The sequence below is a fragment of the Podarcis vaucheri genome, assembly GCF_965113315.1.
Source record: "Podarcis vaucheri genome assembly, chromosome: 8".
NCBI lineage: Eukaryota > Metazoa > Chordata > Lepidosauria > Squamata > Lacertidae > Podarcis > Podarcis vaucheri.
In genome coordinates, this window is record NC_138766.1 from 44,285,590 (window position 1) to 44,310,659 (window position 25,070).

General features: G+C 40.3%; 1 protein-coding gene across 3 annotated transcripts in view; it reads right to left on the reverse strand.

The window, feature by feature from the left end:
- GNAL (G protein subunit alpha L) overlaps positions 1-25,070 on the reverse strand; it is a 130,826-nt gene that overhangs the window by 2,187 nt on the left and 103,569 nt on the right. For all 3 annotated transcript variants that reach the window (XM_082234915.1, XM_082234916.1, XM_082234917.1), the window contains exons 6-10: positions 5,054-5,108; positions 3,846-3,919; positions 2,688-2,746; positions 2,329-2,449; positions 1,833-1,963 (exon numbers count right to left, since the gene is read on the reverse strand). In XM_082234915.1, coding sequence (XP_082091041.1) covers positions 1,833-1,963; positions 2,329-2,449; positions 2,688-2,746; positions 3,846-3,919; positions 5,054-5,108 — 440 coding nt within the window. The remainder of the gene's footprint in view (positions 1-1,832; positions 1,964-2,328; positions 2,450-2,687; positions 2,747-3,845; positions 3,920-5,053; positions 5,109-25,070) is intronic.

Below are 25,070 nucleotides of genomic sequence, written 5' to 3' on the forward strand. Positions count from 1 at the left end.
CATTAAATAAAGAAGTAGTAATCACATGCAGATACAAAAAAGCAAAGCATGGTTAAGGCAGATTAGATAAGCATGGACAATTTACTGCCTTTTATGTATCAGTACAATTTTATGGCTAATACTGTCAAACGTAAGAACATTAACTTCATTTCACACACTTAATCCCCAGAAGTCCCTGAACAAGCAACATTCCTTGCAATAGTAACATTTAGGTACATCATTATCTACAACTTTATACTTTCATCATTGTAATATACATCAGCTAAAATATTCCCATGTGGGCAAATGCTCTCTGCTCTATTGATTACCGTCTAACCAGTGGTGACTGGTGCTCATTGGACCAGTAGGGCATAACGCAGGGAGGCCAACAGTATAGGTAGAGCCAGAGCCAAGGGCAGGTAGAGACATTTGTATCGGTTTGCCTCCCTGCTGAGTTCTATAAGGGCAAAACAGTCTGAAGGAGGAGGAGGAAGCAGGCAGCCTTTAGGAGGGCTTGGCATCAAGGTAGGTTTGGTGGGGAAGTGCCCTAACACAACGCAATAGGGAGAGGAGTTGGAAGAAAGGAATTGCTCAACAAAGCGACAGTTGTCTGAGATAGGAAGAATAATACACAGACCGCATTAACATTTAAACAAGTAGAGGATTTGCTCCCAGGCTATCTACATTTTGGTTGTGGCAATGAAACCTTCATACATGATTCTCATCTGGTGTAGCCACATGGAATGCTCAGTAGTTCAAGGAGCTAAGCAGTTTTCAGTCTAGCTTCTCTTGAGTATTTGTTACTTTGTCTGGTGGAGTTTGGGAAAAGAATCTGGAAATTAAGAAACCCAAAGGGCAGGAAGTCCAGAAGCAAGAAGGCCAATGAAAGAGTGAAAAGCGGGCAAGGGACTGAGAAAGATAAATATGAACAAAAATTAGGTAGAAAATGAGATTAAAAACTTACTGAGGCAAAGGGAGACTAGAGAAGGCCTCTGAAGGAACAGTGATTAAGATAATGTGGAAGAGTAGAGGATTGTTAGCAAGGCACCACAAGGGCAGGGATCTACAAATCTGACCTTGGTAGTCAGCCAAAATTTGTGCCTGCCAGTGGCCCCACCCCACCTCTGAGGGAGGTGCTGGGTCTTGTTTCTGATATCGTACTGACCTTCATTGACCTGCAGAGGCATTCTGAAATGTGGGGACATGGGAAGCTACTATTTGTCCATGTCAGTATTGTCTTCGTTGACAGGCAGCAGTTATCCAAAGCTTCAGACAGAGGAGTTTTTCTAGTCCTACCTTGAGATATTAGTGATTGAATCTGGAACCTTTTGCACTAGAGAACTATGGCCCTCTGAAACTGCATGCAAAGTCAGGAAAGAACTACCTTTCTGAGCTCTCCAAGTTTGGGAAGAGGAAGGGGTTTATCAAAAAGGTTGTCTGAGGCAGCAGCTGTTAATTGCTTCTGTCATGACTATGTCAGAGCTGCACAGGGGACAGGTGTATCTTGTCAGATCTTCTGCTCAGACCTGCTGCGGCAGAAGTAGTGGGTGCTACTGAGATCCCACCAATCCTCAGGATAGTCTGCAGCTCAGCCCAATTGCTGGAAGTTTTCATCACTTTTTCCTCCCCTGCTGGTTTTCCTCTCCTAGGTGACCGCCAAGCAAGGCCACACTTCCATCTGAACTAACCAGCCTATTGGTTGTCTAAAGGTTTATTAGTGTTACTTGGAACAAACTATATCTTAACTTCTGCGTTGATATATTTGCTTTGATATATATGTGTGACATAACTTTTGACATTAAAGGAAACCAAAGATTACCCTAGCTACTTAACCACAATGCAGATAAACTCACCATCTTCAGGTACAGTGTAACGTGTGAATTCAGGAAAATAATCTTCAATTTTAGACTTCCCTGCCAAGACTTTTTCAGCCAGCATATCTTGTTTATTCAAAAACAAAATGATAGAAATTGTCCGTAACCACCTGCAAAGACCCACATGTTAGAATAATCTCATACAAACATCATTCAGTGTCCTAATTTCCAACAGCAGCTAGCCAGTTGCTTCTGGCAACACAGAAGCAAGGCAAGGAAGCTTGGAAGCAGGGGGGCCGACTTGCTCCCATTGAGGGGGCCTGGCATCTCGTGATGCGTCCTGCCCCCGCCTGCCGCACCAGTGCTCACTCAGTGGTGGTGGGGGATGGGGAGCACAGAAAGTGATCTTCACTCTCTGCGTATCCCATCCCAGTCTGGTGTGCCAGTGCTTGCCTGGTGGCAGCAGAGGAAAGCTAGAAATGCTACATACTGTTCCCCCTCCCAATATAGTTGCTCTGTTGTATGGGAATTTTACCTGTTGTTCCAGATACTTTTGAAGAGGTCCAGGGACTCCCGTAATCTGTTTGTGTTGTTATCTTCCCTTATGACCATGTTGTAGCTGCTACAGGCCACGACAAAGATAATAGCTGTGACATCTAGAGGAGAACAGAACACCCAGAGAATAAGATTTTTACTGTGTTGCGTTCACTGTCACAATAAATAAACATGTTTTATGATGGTATTTATATAAATGCAATCTAGGATATACAGACAAAAGGGTAAAGATTTCTGAAGGTTTAGAAACTCAGATCAATCTAAATTATGTACACTTACAACATAAAATAAGGGGGCTGGAAACATTCTTAGAACACATAATGTGAATATATTGCTTACCGTTAAAACACTGGATCCATTTTCTTCTTTCATCTCTCTGACCACCTACATCAAACATGCTGTTGAAAAGCCAGAGGGTGTTACGTTTTGGCACGCACAAGGAAAGTTACACTTTGCATGCTATCTTGTTAAACTTCCAAATGAAATGGCAGTATTTATTGCATGAAAAAAGGGACATTCCCTCAGCTTCCCGAAAATGTTTTATTTATATACTAACAGATAGTTGGGGAAACACAGATCAGTTGTGAGGGGGGGGGAGTCTGGCTGAGAGTACAAATTTACAAACATGTCTCAAAGGCAAGACCCAAAATGCAACAAGAAAGTGGGCCAAACAAGTCTACTGAGAAAAAGGGGAAGGATCCTCAAACTCAGGCACAGGCAAACTCGGCTACAACTCCCATGATCCCTAGCTAGCAGGACCAGTGGTCAGGGATGATGGGAATTGTAGTCCAAAAACATCTGGAGGGCAGAGTTTGCCTGTGCCTGCTCTAGTGATTCATAGGACAGAAGGAATTAACTTGACATTCCTACAATACTTTTACAAGGCTGAGAAAGTTATTCAGCTTTACTAGAGTTTTATAAGCACTGTTTAGAATGTAATTATTTTGAGAGGCAGCATATATTTTAGGCCTAAGAACATTCCAGAATATACCAAAAATTTCAAATGGGTAAAAGTATTAAAATGGTTCATTGGGAATGCTTCATTGCTGCAGTCAGACTAGAAAAAAGTATTAACAGCAAACATAGACTAGATGTTAATTAAACTTCTCTTTGTAGTAGCTATCATTGCTTTTGTAGGTATCAAATATAAAAATTCAAAACCCAGGGATTTTAATGTGCTATTTGAATTAGGACTCGTGAAATAACACTTCCGCTCTTTCATTATCATTATATAAAGCCTTGGAAAGACTTCATCTGAAATTTGAAAGTTCAAGGACCATAATTTTCCAAAAGAAGTAAATAATCAGCAACGGCTTGTGCAACAAATGGAGCTGTTGTATACATATCAAGCTTTGCTCTTCTCTTGTGCAATCCTGTTGCAGCCCACAAGATTATTTGAAAAAAAATGGTTCTATAAATTTTTTTAAGTCAATTCGGTCGCCTCTACTTTACCATAATGACAAAAATTAAAGATTACTACAGTACTAATGTACTCACTGAAAGTTTACTTTATCTACTTGGAATCTTGTCTCAAAAATCCCCGATGTCAAAACCCTACACCTCAAGAGATCCTGGAAAGGAAAAACAGAATCAGAAGTATGTAGTCTTTTGGTTTAAAAATGCACTTGTTTATACTAGGAGTACAGGAGTAGCCAGCGTGGTTCTTCCAGATGTTTTGAATGACAACCCTCCTCACCCCCTGACTCTTGGCCATTCTGCTGGGTCTGCTGGTAGTTGTTGCCCACAACATCTGGGAGGCATCACATTGTCTACCCTGGACTATACAATTTTAACTGATATATCAACATTTCAGGGCAACTGATGCACAATGTGAATTGACACAACTGTTTCGTCAGCTGGCTCTCTCTTCTCGGTAACTTCTCAAACTGCACAGTTCTTACCATATCTGGCTAAATTCCCTCTGAAAAGGCATGCCTCTGTGTCTATGCCAGACACCATGATGGCACGTGCCTCACAATCAGCAGTGAAAAGGTCTGATGTGTTTTGCTTCTTGGGCATCAGGAAATGCAAACAAGGTCGGGTGATATTTACTTTTTGATACTGGCCAGGATCTGAAGACCTGCTTAGAATCAAGCAAGGTGGAACTATTTTACTTTTGTTCTTTGAATGGCTGCCTCCACCCCACAATACAATAAATTGTTTTTAATCTCTCCCCCCCCCCCCGCTTCAAAAGCAGTCTGCCACATGGCATGGAAGGGAAAAGGTTAAAGCCCCTGTTGTTCACAAAAACTAAATTCACCAGTCGTGGATGAAGGACTAGAACACTTCAAAAAATGATGTGCGTTCTTTCTGTGATTGTAATCTCTGAATTTTAAGGAAGCAAACATGACAGAATTAACTCATCCTTCATCTGAGACATTCCCCCCCACCTAACGGTTTAAAATTAGTATATTTAAAATTAAATACTGTGGGTTGCATCCAGTGGTGTCTGTGCACTCATGAAACAAATCTACCAGTAGAACAGGGACGGAGGCAATTTTTTGAAGCCTATTCTGGAGGGTCCCTCAGGAACCCAGAGCAGGTTTCAGTGGCATAGAGCATGCAAGGGAAATACCAGACACTGCATTCCTGTTCCACTGACAGTTTTATTCTCTCAGCAGATGGACACCACTGGACACATTTTTTTAATAAAAGAAATGAAGATGGCTTACAGTTCACAGCCAGTTGTTTCCCACTTTACTCACCTGATCTGTGGGTGTGTAATCAATCAGACTGACACTGTCTATTCTTTCTAGAAAGCTGAAAGAAAACACAGCTGTTAACCATGGAAAATCTAATGTATCTAAAACACCCAATAACAGCTGCCTCATCCCCACTATTATTATGATACATATGGTGGGTAATCTAAGAAACATGGTTAAAGTTGCAGCCAAAACACCATTTATCCAATACTTTTTACAGTACAGGGGCCCCCAATAAAAGCCTATACAATCCAAATGTTGGATTAATTACCTGTCAAGAAAGATGTAAAAGGTGATATTCAGAACTTTAAAAAGCTAATGCAACAAACAAAGAAGTTTAGGCAACCACTATAACAACCCTGTGGATGTGCATGGTTTAGTGTATCTCTGCAGAAACAGTGCAGCACCTTCACTTTCTAAAATACAAACTTTTAAGAATTCATCATGCATATTTACTGGCCATCTTATTGGCCAACTAAGAAATTGAGTAGACCCCATTAAAATGGAAAGACCTGTCTACTGATTTCTTTTTTTAAAAATAAATTTTTATTGTTAAAATAATTCAACATTAATACACATACAAACATACATTTCATATAACATACCTACAACATACCTACACTCAATCCCACAGATAATTCCCATCACCATCCACCACCCCTCACCCTTTGTGTTAGACTTCCAATCTACTCAATTGCAATTTCTTTCCACTTCTATTACTTTCTTTCACACACCTTTAACCTAATTTCATACTTCTTTTTCTATTACACATTGTTATACATCTTATTTAGTATTCCAATATTTGAAATGAAACTTGTTTATTCTAATAGGAGTTCTGATTTTTTGATATAGTTTTGCAAGTATCTTTTAAACACCTTCCAGTCCCTGTCTGCCTTCTCTTTTGAGATCCTTCCAATTTCTCCCATTGTTTTGGATATATTGTAGTACTCCAATAATTTGGCAAGCCACTCTATCTTTGTTGGTACAGTACCACTTTTCCAATTTTTCGCAATCAATAGCCTTGCGGCTACTGTTGCGTATAAATATAAGGTCTTGTCTTCTTCCTTTAGGCTTCCTGGTACTATTCCCAATAAAAAACCTTCTGGTGTTTTCCTAAATGAATATCTGAACATTTTTTTTCATTTCGTTATATACTGTTTCCCAAAATTGTTTGATGTTTAAACAGTTCCACCATATATGTATCATAGTACCTTTTCCAGTGTTGCATCGCCAGCAGACATCGCTACAATTTTTATTCATTTTTGCTATTCTTTCAGGTGTTAAATACCATCTGTGTTGCATTTTGAGATAGTTTTCTTTTAATGTATAACACATAGTGAATTTCATATCTTCCTTCCACAATTTTTCCCATTGTTCAAACATAATATTTTCCCCAATATCTTGCGCCCATTTGATCATTGATGCTTTAACCAATTCATCCTTTGTTTCCCACTCTAAAATCAAATTATACAATTTAGATATATATTTTTATTTTTCTTGTATTAAGTATTTATCGAATTTTGATATTTCTTTTTCAAATCCTAACTTTTTGTCTTTCGCTAATCTGTACTTAATTTGAATATACTGAAACCAATCACTAATATGAGCTTTAATTTCTGTATAATCCTTTAATTCCAATTCTCCGTTTTCTTCCTTTAATACCATTTTATAGGTAGCCCAGTTTTCTTTCATATTTAATTTTTTCGCTGCGACAATTTCTGCTGGCGATGCCCACCAAGGAGTTTTCGGTTCTAGGAGACTTTTATATTTCTCCCATATTTTATATATAGACTTTCTGACTATATGCCCTAGGAAGCCTTTATGCACTTTGACTTTTTCATCTATTAGATAGGCATGCCATCCAAATCTCGTCTCTACTCCCTCTACATCCAATACATCCGAGTCATCTAATTTGATCCATTCATTTAGCCAGGTCAGACCCACCGCATCATGATATAACTCCATGTCAGGGAGGCCAAATCCTCCTCTCTCCTTCTTATCTATCATTATTTTGTGTTTTATTTTTGGTTTTTTCCCTGACCACACAAATTTAGCCAAATCTCTTTTCCAATTATTAAAACATTTATCTTCTCCTAGTATTGGGATACTTTGAAATAAAAACATCATCCTTGGTAATATGCTCATCTTTATTACCGATATTTTCCCTAGTAAGGAAAGATTTAATTCCCCCCATATTTGCAAATCATTTTTTATTTCATTCCATGGTTTCCCATAATTCTCTTTACTTAAATCTATAGTGTTTGCTGTTAAATTTATTCCAAGATACCTTATTTTCTTTTTAATTTCCAATCCTGCAATTACTTGTCTACTGATTTCAATGGGGCTAGTTTGATTAACGAAAGAGCTCACCTTTTATTTATATTTGTTGTATGTGGACCACTGCTTGCATTTTTTTGCTCAATTGTGGTATTTTGTTAATGCTTTTACTTGAGTTTTTAAATATTTCCCCCCATAACCTATCAACAAGATAACGTGGCCTGCATTATTTTAGATTTAGGAACCCTATGAATCCACCAAAAGGTTTATTTTCACAAGGGATACAGGGCGCAGCTATAAGCATAAGACAGGGAAGAACTAAGACAAGGCTCCTAGGAAAGATGTACGTATTAGCAGGATTAGCCCTGACTCATATTACCTGAATTTCCAACACCTGTTGCTATGGCAACAGGCTGACTACCAGGAAATAAAAATGTGGTGTTAAAGTTTTAAAGAAGAGCAGACATCAAGCAGAGAGAAGTGCTAGGTTATTTCTAGTTTACAGGAAATGAGAAGTTGTTGTTCATTTGCAGGCTTATACGTCTCTCCTCAATAAACCGCTTTAGTTTGCAACAGCAGTGGCTAAACTGCAGCCTCCAGGTACCAACAGCCCCAGCTAGCGTGATGAAGAACCAGGAATGATGAATATGGAATCTCAACAAGATCTGGAGGGCAACAGATTAGATACACACAGCCCTCCTGGTTTAGAGGATAAACCTAAAACCTCTCTTTTTCCCAGAATAGTAGAGCTATTGTAATTTGGAGTGCTGGCTTGATTTGACTGATTTTCTAAGGCTTATGATGCCACTAAAACAGACATATAGCCCCCTTTCCTGATGTCATATTGTATGATACAGTTGTGGAAGGATCACACTACTCTGTGATTGGAGCTTCCAGCACATTTTCCTTTTGCTCAATGCAACTACAAGCACTTTAAGATTTTTATTTGGGCTGTGACACTGCTTTAAGCACAGCTGTTTCCCTGACTCCAATCACCTTTCAAAACTGCTGCTAGAGTGGCAACAGAAGAGGTACTCACATTGTACTGAGAGAAAAGAGTTAACTTCTCCCTCAGAACAATGGCCAGGATCCAAGTTGGCAGGGATAATAGCAGCAGCTCTAAGTGAAAATACACAACATTTGGAGATCTGATCACAGATCCTCCACAGCATATCTATTTTGGCAAAATCTAGTGAAAGTTACAAGGCAAAGTGAAGATTTGTTTAACGTTGGAAATGGCAAGGTACTTTGTACTTACTTCCATGCCAATCCCTCCTCTGCAAGATGAATGTCACCCCCCCCCCCCATGCATAGTAACAGTGCAGAGGGATGAGCTTTTTGGTAGAAAGGCAATAGCAGCCTCAATGGGCCCCTGACAACCTTCCTTCTCACACGTAAGTATTTAAACCCTGTGCATGACAGGCTGTTCTAAGGCACTTGTTTTTAAACACACACTACCTTTATACGCTGCTCAAAAGTTCTTGTTGCATCAGATGTCTGCTAAACTTCTAATGATAATACACCAACCATATGCAATTCTCCTCTTAATATATACAGGATATCTATGTTTGCATATGTAAAAAAATTAATTCCTTGTGCTTTTTCGTAAAATCTGAACAACACTTTACACTCAAACATTTATTTGTCTAGGCATGAAACCGCAGTAAACAGTGTAGCCCTTGACTGCCACATAAAAAGGCTTAACTGACTTCATACAGCTTTTGTGAGAATCCTACAGTTCAATGAAGTAGCACATTTTCTTAGAAATCAGTTGCACAGGGTTCAGTGGCGCTGTGGTCTAAAGCACAGAACCTAGGGCATGCTGATCAGAAGGTCAGTGGTTCAAATCCCCGTGACGGGGTGAGCTCCCGTTGCTTGGTCCCAGCTCCTGCCAACCTAGCAGTTCAAAAGCACGTCCAAGTGCAAGTAGATAAATAGGTACCGCTCCAGCGGGAAGGTAAATGGCATTTCCGTGCGCTGCTCCGGTTCGCCAGAAGCGGCTTAGTCATGCTGGCCACATGACCTGGAAGCTGTCTGCGGACAAACACTGGCTCCTCGGCCTATAGAGCGAGATGAGTGCCACAACCCCAGAGTTGTCCGCGACTAGACCTAACGGTCAAGTGTACCTTTACCTTTAAATGTGCTTAGGATCATGCCTTAAACAGGTTTGCTACTTAAAAAAGTAATCCATCTCAATCCTTGGCCACAAACATTCCTTGCAGCAAAGTGAACTGTTTGTCCAGAACATAAAACCTGGGAGAGAATTTTGAATCAAGTTATATGGCTGAGAAAATGGGAAGGAGAAAGAAGTCGATCCTGCCTGCCAACAGGGAACTTCCTTTCCCTGTGTATCTTACTGTGTTTTCCTTTACCACTTTGCTCTAACATGAACTAACACTGCAATAAACTGCCCAAAACAGCAATACAGTGGTACCCCGCAAGACGAACGCCTCGCAAGACAGAAAACCCGCTAGACGAAAGGGTTTTCCATTTCGGAGGCGCTTCGCAAAACGAATTTCCCTATGGGCTTGCTTCGCAAGACGACAGCCCATAGGGAAATCTCAGGGACAGCGGGGAAGCGCAGCGCGTCTTCCCCACTGTCCTCGGACCTCCTCCCGCTGCCGGCTTCGGAACGAAGCTCCGATGCCAGGCGGCGGCGGGGGGGGGACGCCTCCTCCTGCCGCGCGGCACCGGAACGAAGCACCGATGCCGGGCGGGGGAGGGGGAACGCCTCCTCCCGCCGCGCGGCATCGGAACGAAGCTCCGATGCCGGGCGGCGGGGGGGGGGAACGCCTCCTCCCGCCGCGCGGCACCGGAACGAATGCTGTTCTGAATGTTGGCGGTGGGGAGGAAAAACCCTCCTCCCACGCAAGCCCCGGGAACAGAGGGAAAGCGCTGCGCGCCTTCCCCTCTGTTCCCGTACCTGTCCTGAAGGCTTGCGGTGCGGAGAAAAGCCCTTCTCCGCACCACCAGCCTGGCAAGCGGTTTCCCTAGGAACGCATTAATTGATTTTTAATGCATTCCTATGGGAAACCGTGCTCCGCAAGACGAAAAACTCGCAAGAAGAAAAAACTTGCGGAACCAATTAATTTCGTCTTGCGAGGCACCACTGTAGTTAGAAGACTTCTGAATCTATCTTAAATATTTCACATTTGTTAAAGAGAAAAAGGCCAAGATGAACAATATTATTTAGCTACTGACATTATTATATCTATCTTTAGATTTCTAAGTATCTTTAGTAAGTTGCCTTGGAAACACATCTGACACTTTCTTTGACAAGCAATCTTAAAATTTATCTTATGTAGGCAGAAAACACAAAAGTGCAGATTTCAACCTGCACTCCCCCCCCCCAATTTCGAAAAGGTTTGGAGCTAAGGTTTCACGCATCAAAAGAAAATGGATATTTACTTGTGAGGAACCCCTTCTTAAACTGCTGAAATTGAAAAGCCTGGAGCATGTGCTTAATACTACCACAGAAATCAATGTAATGTGAACCGTTGTAACTGTTTGGTGTGTGATTGATATGTATATATATATATATAGAGAGAGAGAGAGAGAACTTTATAGAGAAAAGTAAGGCATGCTTTTTTAAAAAAAGACATGCATAAAAAGGATTTTTTATTTGAAAGCCCTAAACAACCTTGGCCCTGTATACCTGAAGGAGTGTCTCCACCCCCATCGCTCAGCCTGGACACTGAGGTCCAGCACCGAGGGCCTTCTGGCGGTTCCCTCACTGTGAGAAGCAAAGTTCCAGGGAACCAGGCAGAGGGCCTTCTCGGTAGTAGCACCCACCCTGTGGAATGCCCTCCCATCAGATGTTAAGGAAATGACTAATTATATAACATTTAGGAAACATCTGAAGGCAGCCCTGTATGGGGAAGCTTTTAAGGTTTTATGTTTTACAAGGTTTTTGTATATGTGGGAAGCTGCCCAGAGTGGCTGGGGCAACCCAGTCAGATGGGCAGGGTACAAATAATAATAAAAAATCCTAATCCTAATCTCAACATCATCTTTACTATTGAAAGAAATCTTAATACAATTCCAGTAGAAACAGTAGGTTCCTTGTGAATGATTGGTTGTTAGAAACATGGTACCTTTCAAAATGCTACCAAGACAACAATCTTAGACACCAGCCTTGGGGAATCTTTAGCCTGCTGGGCCTAATTTGCCTGGTGTATAGGACTGTTTCAGGCAGCCTTTGAAACGTACCATGTTAGGAACAGATGTCCAGTGCTCCACTCAGCAAAATGAGCATTAGGGGTGGCTTACCACATTTCGAAGTAAGTACAGTGGTTCCTCGGGTTAAGAACTTAATTTGTCCCAGAGGTCTGTACTTAACCTGAAACTGTTCTTAACCTGAAGCACCACTTTAGCTAATGGGGCCTCCCGCTGCCACCGCGCTGTCGGAGCACGATTTCTGTTCTCAACCTGAAGCAAAGTTCTTAACCTGAAGCACTATTTCTGGGTTAGTGGAGTCTGTAACCTGAAGCGCATCTAACCTGAAGCGTATGTAACCCGAGGCACCACTGTAATACACGTTACCATCTAATGAAGGCCCCTCCCGCAAGACCATTAAATTCAGAGTCTAAAGTAACTGTACCACTGAAAAGATGACCAATCCCTATCTGAACTCTACAGAGACACCATATTATATAGCTTTTTTATCAGGCTGCAGCAGAGTTGGGACTGCCGGGTCTCTATTGTACACTCTGCTGAAAAATCAGCAACTTTTGGCTCCTCCTTTCTTTGAACTGTTTCTATTCCAACTGGTTCTTATAAGAACTTGTAGCTAATAAGATGTGGCTGAGGTTGGATTTTCCTTCCTTCTCCACCACCCAATCCCTTTCCCTTTGATTATGGATTATAACAAATAATTTGGTCACATGGACAAAACATTTGGTCACTAGAAAACTGCATTTAAAGTTCATCTCTGCTTTTCCAAGCATCAAACACCCTTTTCATTATACTTTAAGCAACCTGCAGAGGGCAGCAATAACTAAACAAAATGTGCAAGCTCACATTACATTTGGGCAAACAACAAAACTGCATTCTAAATAGTTTACACCTCTGGTTTTCAGTCTAGTAAGGTAACAAACACCTTTAAATGGATTCAAATTCTAATAGCTATTTAAAATAAAATTCAGTTTATTTGTTGTAACCTATTTATGTAACTGTTAAAATGGGTAACTCATGTTACATATAAGGGACACAAGTTTCCATATCTCAAATGTGAAATTAGAGTTTTAGGAATTTGTCCGGAAAGTATTTTTTTGTTTTACTATGAAAGTTTCAAATATTGAAATATTCACTTAGTATTCATTTGCATTGTCACACATAAAATAAATCCTCAAGCCAGACGGCCTTGATTATAAAATGGTTGCCAGTTTGTATCAGCTGACTAGATTTAGTGAGATATGGGAGCATGCGATTTATTTAAACAAAAATATTTTACTTTGAGTCTACAACAAAAACCATATTCTCCAGCAATTCTAGAGACTTGCTGCGGCAACACGGTAGAATGTCTTCACTGAAAGAAATTACAAATGTATTCATTAAACAATATTTCAGTAATAATAATAATAATAATAATAATAATAATAATAATAATAATATATTATTATTTATACCCCGCCCATCTGGCTGGGCCTTCCCAGCCACTCTGGGCGGCTTCCATAAAAACCAAAAATACAGTAAAATATCACACATTATATATATAACACAAATATAACACAAAGAGAGAGGCAAACTATGATTCTAATATAGTCAAGCTAGGTTTCTATTAGTAGGTATTAATTTGTGACAAACACATATTTAAATGCTTCACTAACATGTACCAAATTATTTGTATTTAGGATTGGAGATTAAAGAGCAGTTAAGAGCGCTTTACCCCTGTACACCTCAGGAGATAAAATTCCTCTGAAGGCTCTTCAGAGATCATGATCAGACAAAGTGATTCCTCTTTCAATGAGAGAGGAAATGAGAGCAAAATTCTGGCAGGTTCCAGGTGCTCACTCAGGGTCGTGTTTCCATTGGGAATCAAGACACAGTGGAGGCTGTCCTGTCTTTTAAAATGGGCTTTATTAACGTATTTTTACAACCTGGGCACAGATGGAGAGTGTGTGGAGTTGACAACATTCTCATCTCAAGAAGGCTTGTCCTTCACAGCAGCTCAGCACTGCATTCAGAGGCTTTCTAAGTGCCATCTCTGTGCCTCTGCTCTAGCTTGTCTTCAGCCAGCCCTCATGGCATGTGCCCTTCAGCCCCAAGTATAAAGTTCTCTCAACTTCCTGCTTCTCCTTTCCAGAAAACCCCTTGCCAAGCAACCCCTGTCTGCTATTCTCCCCGCTATTCTAAGCCCAGTTTTAAAAGATGACTATTTCCCTGTAATTATGTCATTGTTCAGCATAACCCATGCCACCTCCGTTGGCACAGGCCCAAGGATTTCCCTGTGATGGGCTATCAACACCTTTTGCCGTGCTTAATGACTTTTATCCCAGGTGAGACCCTGCCCTAGAAAGTGAACTTAGTCTGTATTTTTCCACAGGCCTGGCATCTTCCCTTCAGTACTCAAAAAATCAGCTAAATTCCACCTTTTTATTAATTTCTAACATTCACTAATTCTAGCAGTTATAGGCACCCTTGCACCCCCAAATTCTGTTACCCCAGATCTGTAACATTATTGTCAGAAAGCTGGAAAGGGGTGGAAGCTATCAGCCTGCCTTGGGAACCCACAACCTTGCATCTGGGGAAAAAAGCCCCTCAAATACATCATCCTTTTTATGAACTGCAATTGGAAATAGCAATGCTTCCCCATTTTCGGGAACCTCAAACATCAGTGCCCTTGGTGACATCAGCAGTCATTATTCCAAATTCTGTTTTCTATTTAGCAATGAACTCACTGACTGGCAAAAAGACCATGTCTACTAGCCTCCAGGGAGGTTCTGGAAACATTCTCTTTTAACGTAATAATGTTCAAAACTATTTGTCATATTTGACTTAAGTTGGCATTTAAATACAGAAGCAGTCATCGATAGGGGTGTGGATTTGGGGAGAGTTCATTCTACAGCTAAATTTAGTGTATAAACCATATTTTAGCTCAACTGATATTTTTGGCTTCTGAGCCAAATCATTAACCCCTGTCCTTATATAAACAATATTAAGATTTATATCTGGAAAACTGTCTTTTACACAGAGAGTTTAGTAGACTCCCACGGTTTCAAGGTTAAAATGTATATCTACAGCAAAACTATTCACATGGAACACTCAGGATTCCTACTGCCGTTACCACACAATTTCCAGGCCCCAAACCCACAAAACACACACACACACACACACACAAAAACAGGCAGGGAGGGAAACATCATTTTGTAATATCAGGTGGTGATGAACATTTCTTGCTAATTGGTGCAGGAACTGTTTAAAGCTATTGCCAATGTACATTTAAGCCAAATTTTCTCTCCTCTGAAATTGCTTGATTCATATCTGCTGTAAATTATTCAGAGTGTACCCAAAAATAGAACTAATACTATTCTTATTATTTCTGTAATTTAAAGGTTATACAGGCTTCTGCAAAATGAAATCACTTGAGGCTCCACCCAAATGAGTTCAGGTGTAACGTCTGTGCACAGCAGTAGATCTCAAAGCTTTCCCACTTGCTCCCAGTTACACGAGCAAGCAGTCTGAGGGGGCATCATTATGGAGTGGGAAATCCATGCTTGTCTCACATATTTTTGCCCAGCCTGCCATGTACATGCCATTCAAGTTACTCATGCTTCAGATTATGAGGAACCTGTGTAGCAAGCAGAGGGAGAACTAGTTGGGGGACATGGGAGCTATGCATGGACCTCTCATTTCCAGCAATGCCCTCTCATGCCACCTGCTGTGCCTCTGGGGTGGGGAAACAGGGCTCTGTTAACTCGGGGGGGGGAGTGTCTTGGTATGAATGCTGAACGGTATAAGTTCACATAGATAACTTCTGTGTAAGTCATTTGTATTCCCAAGATCTTTAGCAACTTGTTCTAAATTGCAACACAATGGAACACACTCTCAGTGAAACCGAAGCTGCAGTTCAAGTTCCGCTCACACATACTCTACCATCCTATTTCACACTTCCTCAATAAATTCTAGGCAGTGCAAACTGTGTAACATGTGTTGGGGACAGTAAACATCCTCTTTGAGTCCCTCATCTTGCTGTAATGAAGGACTGCTTTGCGTAACAGGACAGGATTGTAATCATTTTGTGGCTGGGAAAATGCAATTATTTCAGGGGCTAGTGTAATGTATGGAATTTGGCTGTGCAGGTGTCTTGGATGTGTCCTGTATAATATTGACTGTACAGAAGCACTGATAGATGACTAGTAGCACAGTTCTCCCCTGCACCATGCTACACATGATTCCTGCTCAATCTGTACAACAGGCACTGGCAGGCCAGATGCAACTGATAGTCTTAAGGCACAATGGAGAGAAGGCCATGTCAGTTTCATTTGCAGCATCAAGTTTTAAGACCTTGATTGGAGACATAAATTGAACTTACTGAGGGTGAAACCGAGACTGAATCTGCTTGTTATAGAACATATTCCTCAAAAGATAAGCCTGCAACTCACAAAAAACAAACTTGAATTGAAATTCTTAAATCATCTGGAACATCTTTCTTCTCAAGCGATTTAAATAAGTGTGTGCGCGCGTGTGTGTCATTTTATAAGCCATAAATACAGGAAATTCATATTATTATATGTCAACAGAGTTGCCATAGTGCGTAAGACATTAGGGTTACAAATGCAGAAGTGAGGTATTCACTTTGCCCAGGCATTTTATATGTTGATATATGAGTTTATGTTACCACTAGCATTGATTTTAGGGATTTTAACATTTACTGCTGCTGATAATGTTCTGCTGTTTAATGAATTAATTTTCAGCATCACACTCTTTCCATATATGAGTCTTACTTCTGAGATAGCGTGTTAGAATATGGTTACCAGATTTTTTCCAATGATTCCGGGGACACTTCTTTTTCTTTTTTTTTTGAAGCAGAGTAGCAAAAGGGAGTCAGTAGTTGGGGATGATGAGGCAAAGGACCCTAGGCCCAAGCACACATGCATATTGTATAAAAGTGCAAAGCCCTTCTTTTGCACCCGTGAAACATAAAAAACTGGGCAATGGCACGCCACCCGCCCGTGACTCCTGAGCCTTCCCTGATCTCCTTCCCCCTTTGTTTTGACAGATCAGGGGAGGCTTGGGAGTCACAGGCGGGCGTCTGTTGCCCAGGAGGGGCCAGCCTGGTAGTGCAGTTGCTTCTGGCTGGCTTCAGGAGCTGCTTGCTGCTCACTGCCGTGGCGCACGAAAAATGGCGGGTGCAACGGCAGCGGGCAGCTCCTGAAGCCAGCCAGAGCCAACTGCGCTAACAAGCTGGCTCCGGGCTGCTGAGGCTGCTGCTGCCATGTTTCCCGGCGACAGATTTGCAAATCTGGGGACATTCCGGGGACGGAATTTGTCCGGGGACAGATGAGCAAATTCAGGGACTGTCCCCGGGAACTGGGGACGTCTGGTAACCCTATGTTAGAAGTGTTGAGAGAGAATTCCATTAGTCCTAAATTCAGATGGAATACCTGCAGTTGATTTTCCTGGCTTAGGATTTTAAAAGTCCAAAACAATTATGTTTTATATTAAAGTCTAGTTACTTAAAACTATATAATGAATTATTTGTTATTTATATCAAACTGCACCACTCCAATCAGCAAGTACTATTTCTCTAAACTGGTTTTCAGTATTGGAGGTAGAGTTGAAAAGTGGGAAACAGTTTAGAAACACACAAATATAATTTAAGAAGTGTGCAATAGGCCATTTTCAAATCTAAAGCTGCTACAGGAATTTATATGAAATTGTGGTGCTGCTTTTTAATAGTCTTCCAGGTCTATTTAGAGATCTTCTAAAGAGCCCGTTATGTTAAATAATTCTATTCTTTAGGACTTCACATAAGAAAAATAATAGCACTGCAGTATCACAAAATACCATACTTTATCTGCTAGAATAGTCTGGAGAGCATTGCTCCACTATGGGGAAGTGATGTGACAACTGTTTAATTTGTCAGAAGTGCAAATACGCCAGCACTGAACAAATGTGGTCTGTGATGCAAGTAAGTTGCACATTAACTTCCACCAAAATATTTAACATACATATTGATGAAATTGCAGAGCCTTAAAGGGTTTGCAATTTCATCTTCCTTACTTTTCATTTTTATTGTATATGGTACATACACAAAACTGATTTAACTGGCTGCCACATGTCCAGATTTTCATACATATCTGGAATACTGCTGACTCTAACAGTGTCCTGGCGGAAATCAGTAAAATGCCTGGGGAAATCTGGAAGTATAGCAGCAATGTCGGCAATGACATTTCTGCCAATTTCCCATAAAAATAGCTCAAAAATGCCCCCTCCCGATTTTGCCCCCCAAAATTCAACAACTTTTTTGTCCGGATTTTCACTGTTTGAAATATGGCAACCCTAATTGTGAATATGAAAAACTTCACAATCATACTATGTTAAACATTTTATATATTTATTATAGAGGCAGCACACTACTTACACACATTTAACATACACACACTTAACTCGAGAATGGAGGGTGGCAACATGAGAACGGGCCTTCTATGCAGTGGCTCCCCATCTGTGGAATGCTCTCCTCAGGGAAATTCGCTTGGCACCTTCATTATATACCTTCAGGCGCCAGGCAAAAATGTTGCTTTTTAACTAGGCATTTGGTTGATTTGATTGACATTCTATGCCCTTTAAAATGTTTTTTTTTCCCAAGGGTGGGGGAGTTATTGGGTGGTTGTTCTTATTTGTACGGTATTTTGTGGTTTTATATTTTTATTTTTTTTATATATTTTTTTCTGTGGACTGCCCTGAAACCTCTAGGTGGTATATAAATTCAAGAAATAATAGTAATTTCAACTTTACATGGTTGGCGATTTGCCAGTTGAAATTGCACAAAATTCATGGAAGGTGGAGAGCTGAAAAGTTCTTTTTGAGCTGGGAAACTCAGATTTGCATACTGGACTCTAGGGAGGCTCTTGGGTGCCCCGCAATATCTCATGGAAGTATCCTAGAGCCCAGTAAGCAAGGCTTGGGGGTGTGTGACCCATTATGAATGCCAGCCCCAGAAGATAAGGATGGCTGTGTAGGGTCAGTTTGAAGGGTCTTGTTTGATTATACACATTTTTGCATATATGCGTCATCCCTGGAACGGAAGCCTCACACAGGTTGTGAGTGACCTGTATAGTATATAGATGGATTTTTAAAATTAATGTTATATTGTATAGGTCAGATTTCCTTTTAGCACAGACTAACAAACCTTTTTGAAAGAAAGAGCCTAACTAGGGGAGGGGTCTGTGAAATACAAAATAATTGGGGAAATGTTTAATGTAAAAGGTCTGGATATCAGGAGCTGCTGAATACTACTTTTTAATAATACTAATGTTTCTCAGTCTAACAGGTAAATTATCACAGAAATCATATAAACGGCCTGGGGCCAGTCCATTGTGGGAACAGCACCTGCACGCAAAATGATCCCCATTGCATATAATATGAGACCTAAGCACATCAACCATTATGGGGAAATGGGTGAACTATATGCATTTCAGTAATTCTCTTCCAACCCACTCTGTCAAGTAAATCAACTCCACTAAATGCTAATAAAGAGTGGATTCGCTACTGTAATACAGTACTTAAATCTTGACAATTATCTTAAAGAGTTTTAAAATACTTTTTTCACCGGCAAAACTGGTGTAGCTCAGGAAATAAAACACATGGATCCTCAGCAGCTCTTTTATTACATAAACAACTAAACTGTCACTTAAGTCTTACACAATGATATATTGTCTCTTGCTTGGCAAGTTACCGTGCTTTCATACTTCCCTAACATATACAACCCTAATATTGGCTAAGCAAAGTACACAGGCATTCCTGCTTTTTTCCATCATGAAATCTTTTCAAATTTTAATGTTGTGAAATAGTGAGGTAACACTTCTTGGTAATTTTCTTTTACTGGGTTATTGTACAGGTGAGCAACTTACTGTCTTTAAGGAAATATTAGGTATCCCTCCTGGCAAACTGTTTTCTGTTATATAATAACAGCAAAAGCTTCTGCAGGTCTTGTTTGTCCAAGCTCAGCTCTCCGATTCTACTTGATAAAATGCTTCTGGCTTTCATAAGCCATTCCTGTGCCCTACATTATTACAAAAGAGCAAGACAGGCTTTTGCCCCAAACAGGCCTTGGCTCACCACATTCCTACTCTCTTTTAAAAATATATTTTATTGCACTCTCCCCCCAAAAAAACAATATAGCTAAACCCAAACAAAATGGTCCTAAATTTTCCTGTGTCTTCTTATACTGTACACATTACAAACATGCTCCCATTTTTAATTAAATAGAGTATTTGTTTGTCTACCCCCCCATCCTATTAATTAACTATATTTACCAATTCCTATATCCTCATGATTTACTCATCCAGTGTAAGGTTTTGGGATTTCCCCCCAATTAGAGCAAATTCTCTTATGTGCAGCTGTTAACAGATGGGCTGTCATTTCCTTCTCTTCCGGCAGAAACCAGTCTTTTATACAGCCAAACAAAATTACAAATGTGTTTGCTGGTACCTCATTGAGAATTAAAACTTTAATTTCATTTATAATCTTCATCCAAATGAGCTTTATTTTAGGGCAAAACTACATATGTCCTGGCTCCCACCTTTGGCCAAAAGACTCAGAATTTTGGCTCAGGAAATCCCAAAACATTTATTGATACAATTAGTATGGGTTCAGCATGAGCTCTAAATACAGGATATATGTTTCAACCGTTCATAAGCAAAGTTCTAGTGTTCATAGCTAGGCATAAGCAGATATATTATCCAAACACTTGATACTAAATTGTTCAGGGACATTAAAACAAAAAGAGATTGCAAGAATTTCTAAAAGGACCTCTCTAAACTGAGTGAATGGGTGGTAAAATGGCAAATGCAATTCAATGTAGACAAGTGTAAAGTGAGGCGTGTTGGGGTGAAAAATATTAATTTCACATATATGCTCATGGGGTCTCAACTAAAGGTGAATGACTAGGAATGAGACCTTGGGGTCATAGTAGATAGGGTGATGAAGATGTCGACTCAGTGTGCAGCAGCCGTGAAAAAGGCAAACTCAACGCTAGGCATTATTAGGAAAGGAACTGAAAGTGAAACTGCCGGTATCATAATGCCATTATACAAATCTATGGCATGCCCACATTTGGTACTTAGAATGGGATATTCAAAAATTAAACCAATAGTTTTTGCAATCCTATGCTTTTAAAAACAGTATGTTTCACATTCTATACATTTTTAGTCTCCTCCAACACATCATATTTGCCTTTAGCTCCTTCCTTTTTTAATGTAATTGACTGAATAAATGCTCATGAGTGTGTGTGACTCAAATCCCAAGTATTTAAACTAAGGGGTTAAACATTTTTTACTTAACTTATTCTTTAAAGTCTTATTTATATTGAATCCCATCCATCCCAATTTTATAAACTTGATTTTTTTATAAATGAATATTTTGCTTAAAAAAAATTATTTCAAGTCTCTGAGAAAAGCTTACTGGATCATGCATAAATAAAACCATTTTTTAAAGCTGTACAGGTTAATTTTAAACTCTCCCTGCACCACCTTTACCCCTATTTCCTTATTAACTCTCATTGCTTCAGCTAAGGTTTCAATAGATAACACAAATAATAAGGTGTTTCCTCATCACATCCCTCTTTTTGAAGGAAAATGCATCCAAACTTATACCGCTGACTGTCAGTGAGGCATTTGGAATGCCTCTGAGACAGGTACTCTAACCTTCTGATAGCATTATCAAGCATGAACCAGGTCCTTTTGGGACCACTGCATTAGGCTTTTAATTTTTGGGAGGCAGTTTATGAACTAGGGAATGAGAAAACAGCTAGAAAGAGGATGTTGCCCATTCAAGAGGAAACAATCCTTATACATTCAAATTTTGAAAAGGGTTAATGTTTTGTTAATTATTTTTATCTTGAGACTTGCTCTAATTCATCTATATTAGTATTTATTGTATAAATAATTAGCTGCATTTGAGAATATCAGCAAGTGCTTAATCTGATAATCCAATGGATTGCTAGCAATGACCTTAATTGGATGGCAGATGATCCATCTCTAATACTATCTCAGAGAATTTATTCATCTTAACAAGGCTACTCAAAATGAATTGCCAAAATCATGCTTAAAGAAAAAATGTGTAACAACAAAATTACTCTGTGAATAGGACCCATGGAGGAGATGGGGGAAGTGTCGAGATTCAGGGAAATATCTTTATATGGGTATGTATTTGGTTTTGTTATAAATTTATATTTGTAAAATCAAATAAAAATGATTAAAATAAAATAAACTACAAAATCACTGTGAAAATCTCTTTTGTAAACCTTGTGTTATTTTGTATAATTTGAGTATAAATTATAATAATGCCACCCACAAACAAGAGAGAAGTGTTTGCATGTTGGGGGCAACCACAAGGTATGCAGAAGTATAAAATATTTAAAATTGTGACCCTCTGAAAGGGGTCCAACCCCACTAAAATGGCTAGATGAAGAATGTGTATGTGGGTGCCAGCGTCATGCTCTCCCTTGATGGCTGTTTCCATTCCCTTTGCTCCAGGACGATGTGGGGAACCTGTGGCCCCCAGAGGTTGTTGGACTCCAACTCACATCAACCCTAGGCCAGTGGATGATGTGAGCTGCAGTGCAAAAACATCTATAAAGCCACAGGTTCCAGTTCCCCACCCCTGCTCTAGGATCTCCCATAGGAGAGGAAGTTTAAGGGGCTGGATTCAACCCTCAAAGAGCGAGATTGGAGAGCTCTTTCAAAAAAAGAAGGATTATAGAGCACACACTTCCAAATTCAGAGAAGCACAGAGCAGCTCACAAGCCAAAGAAGAAATGCTTCTTCAAGGGATGCAACATAGGACATGAAATTTGAGAGAGACTGTGTGTGTGTGTGTGTGTGTGTGTGTGTGTGTGAAAGAGAGAGAGAGAGAGCGCGCGCGCATGTGATAGTGAACAGCACAGCAGAAAGAATAGCAGAGTGAAAGTGAGTGAGTGAGTGAGTGAGTGAATGAATGAATAAAAGCCCCAAATATATACACAATGGCGGGACACACACCAAGGGCACAGCACATCATTTTGTTGCAGGGCTCACTTGTGGTATCTAGTTACAAGCTGATGACCAGTAGATAATTACTGGTGTGGTACAGGAAAGGGCTAAAATGAGGGTGTTGCTATTTACTGTATATATTTGACAACATTTAAGTTTTGTTATTTAAATGGGGGGGAAATGTCACAATCAAATAAATACTGAATAACATTTTGAAACAAACAATGCTGTGTTTACATGTGTGGATCTCGGTTTGCTCTACCCTCAGTTCAAATTTCATCTGTCTCTTCTGGGTAGAATCATTAATAAAGCACAATGAACGTAAAAACTAAGTCAGATGGGGCCAGGAAAGGGGAAGTTTCCAACTGGCTTTTATCTGTGCTTCTGTTTATTATTCTCTTTCTGAGAGCACAATTCACTAGCATAGGAGAACTGCAAGACTGTTCTAGTAGTAAGACAATTTTTATACTTTGTTAATAAGAGATCAATTCTTTCGTGCTAAAAACATAATGTTGATTATTTCACTAAAATGATCACTAGAAGAGAGAATGCAACAAAAGGAGTAAGTAGTGTCAACATGACCTAACATAACCATGACATTTTCTGAACATGAAGCCATCACAGATTTCTCTCCAGATCCTTATTTACTTTCCTTACATTAAGATTTCCAGATTTCTATTCTTATCCCTATTATTCCAGCCTTACTTTTCACTTGCTTTTCTTCGTTGTTAAAATCATGATTAAATATTTCAGAATAGTTTATGGTTTTAATTGATAATATAATAGTTTAGCATTTTTAATTTGTGAAACTACCTTAGAGTGACTTGTCCTAAATGGTGGGTTATAGATACAGTGGTGCCCCGCAAGACGAAATTAATTCGTTCCGCGATTTTTGTCGTCTAGCGAATTTTTCGTCTTGCGAAGCACGAAATCCCATAGGAATGCATTGAAAATCAATTAATGCGTTCCTATGGTCAAAAAAAGTCCAAACAAAGCCAAATTTGGTACAACAACAGTTTATTAACTGCTCTTTAAAGTCACACATACTGTAAAGAGCAGTTCAAAAATTTAAGGGAAAATAAATTAACTTTATAAACAAAACATGTCTTTGTTTTTAGTCAAAGAAAAAAAGTCGCGAGACGTTTTCGTCTTGCGAAGCAAGCCCATAGGGGAAATTCGTCTTGCGAGGCAAATCGCGAACGGAAAAACCTTTCGTCTAGCGAGTTTTTTGTATTGCGAGGCATTCGTCTTGCGGGGCACCACTGTATATCAAACAAACAAACAAACAAACACAGAATATGTGTTATATTGAAGGGGTGAAGACTGAGAGAGCCAGACGGGAGCCATCTTATCTTGTACCCCTACCAGGCAAAAGGCCATTTTCTATTCTCTAGAAGAGCCAGCTAAGAGCAAACCAGGTCTCTGTTATATTTTGCAAGAACAGCAGTTGCATGCTTGTGGTTAGGGGAATTTTGCATGTACTAAGCTATTTCTGAGAAACGAGCCCCTGACTAACACAATAACAGGATGTTGCCCACCACGAAGACCGCAAGACCCCGGAGATGGGCTCTATTTAGAAACCACAGCCCATTCCCAGAATTGTGTGGGCTAGGGGCTCATTTACTGGAAATAGTGAAGAGGTCAAGCAGCTTATAAGCCAGCAGCGCCATCTAGTGATTAGTGCAAGCTTGAAACCGAACACGGCAGCCACCAATCTGATTGGTAGAGCTATGATGAATATGCAATAGATGGGGAGGGGTAAGGGGCTGAACTATGCTTAGCAAGAAAGGTATATAAGTAGACTACCCCCTTTGGAGGGTGGGCATTTTCTCATTTTACTGAAATGCACCCTTTTGCTTTTTGTCTGACAAAAACCAAATAAAAACTTTTTCTTTAAGAAACTTTGCTGCCTGATCTTTACATTCTTGGTCTGAAAACCGATGTCCCTTTCATTTGGTGCCTAAAGTGACTCGGATCCTAAGGACCTTAAGTCCTGACCAGGAGGCAGCTCCCTTGCCCTCTGGGCAGGGACGGCAGGGGGCCAACAGACCTCCTGCTTCCAAGGCGCCCACCGAACTGTTTCTTCGGAGGAGGACAGAAGGCGACTTGACCCTCTGCTGTCTGCATCCTGGAGGAGAGCAACGGATTAAAGAACCGAGGTTCCTAGGTCTCAGAATCAGCCGGCAGTGGGTGAGTAGATGACAACGGGTCCCGATAGGGTAACCTCCTTATTTAATAATTAAGGAGAAGGGGGGTCCTGATCACACCCCCAGTGTGTCTGGACAAAGGGGGAAGGAGTGTCCCCCTGGCATCCAATCACACTTAGGTATTAAGAAGAGGTAAAAGAGGGTTGGAATTGCTGGGTGGTTAGTTGGATTGTACAACGTCTGGCGAAAGAGGCACTCTTGTGCACGTATGTTACAGGGTGACTGTATGAATGAATGGGGCCGGGATTTAGTCATCCCTTGGCCGCGCGGAAGTAGGATTGTGCATTTCTCTGTCCGGGCGACCGCGACGAGTCACAATCTGCAGCAAAAGGTGTATGTTTG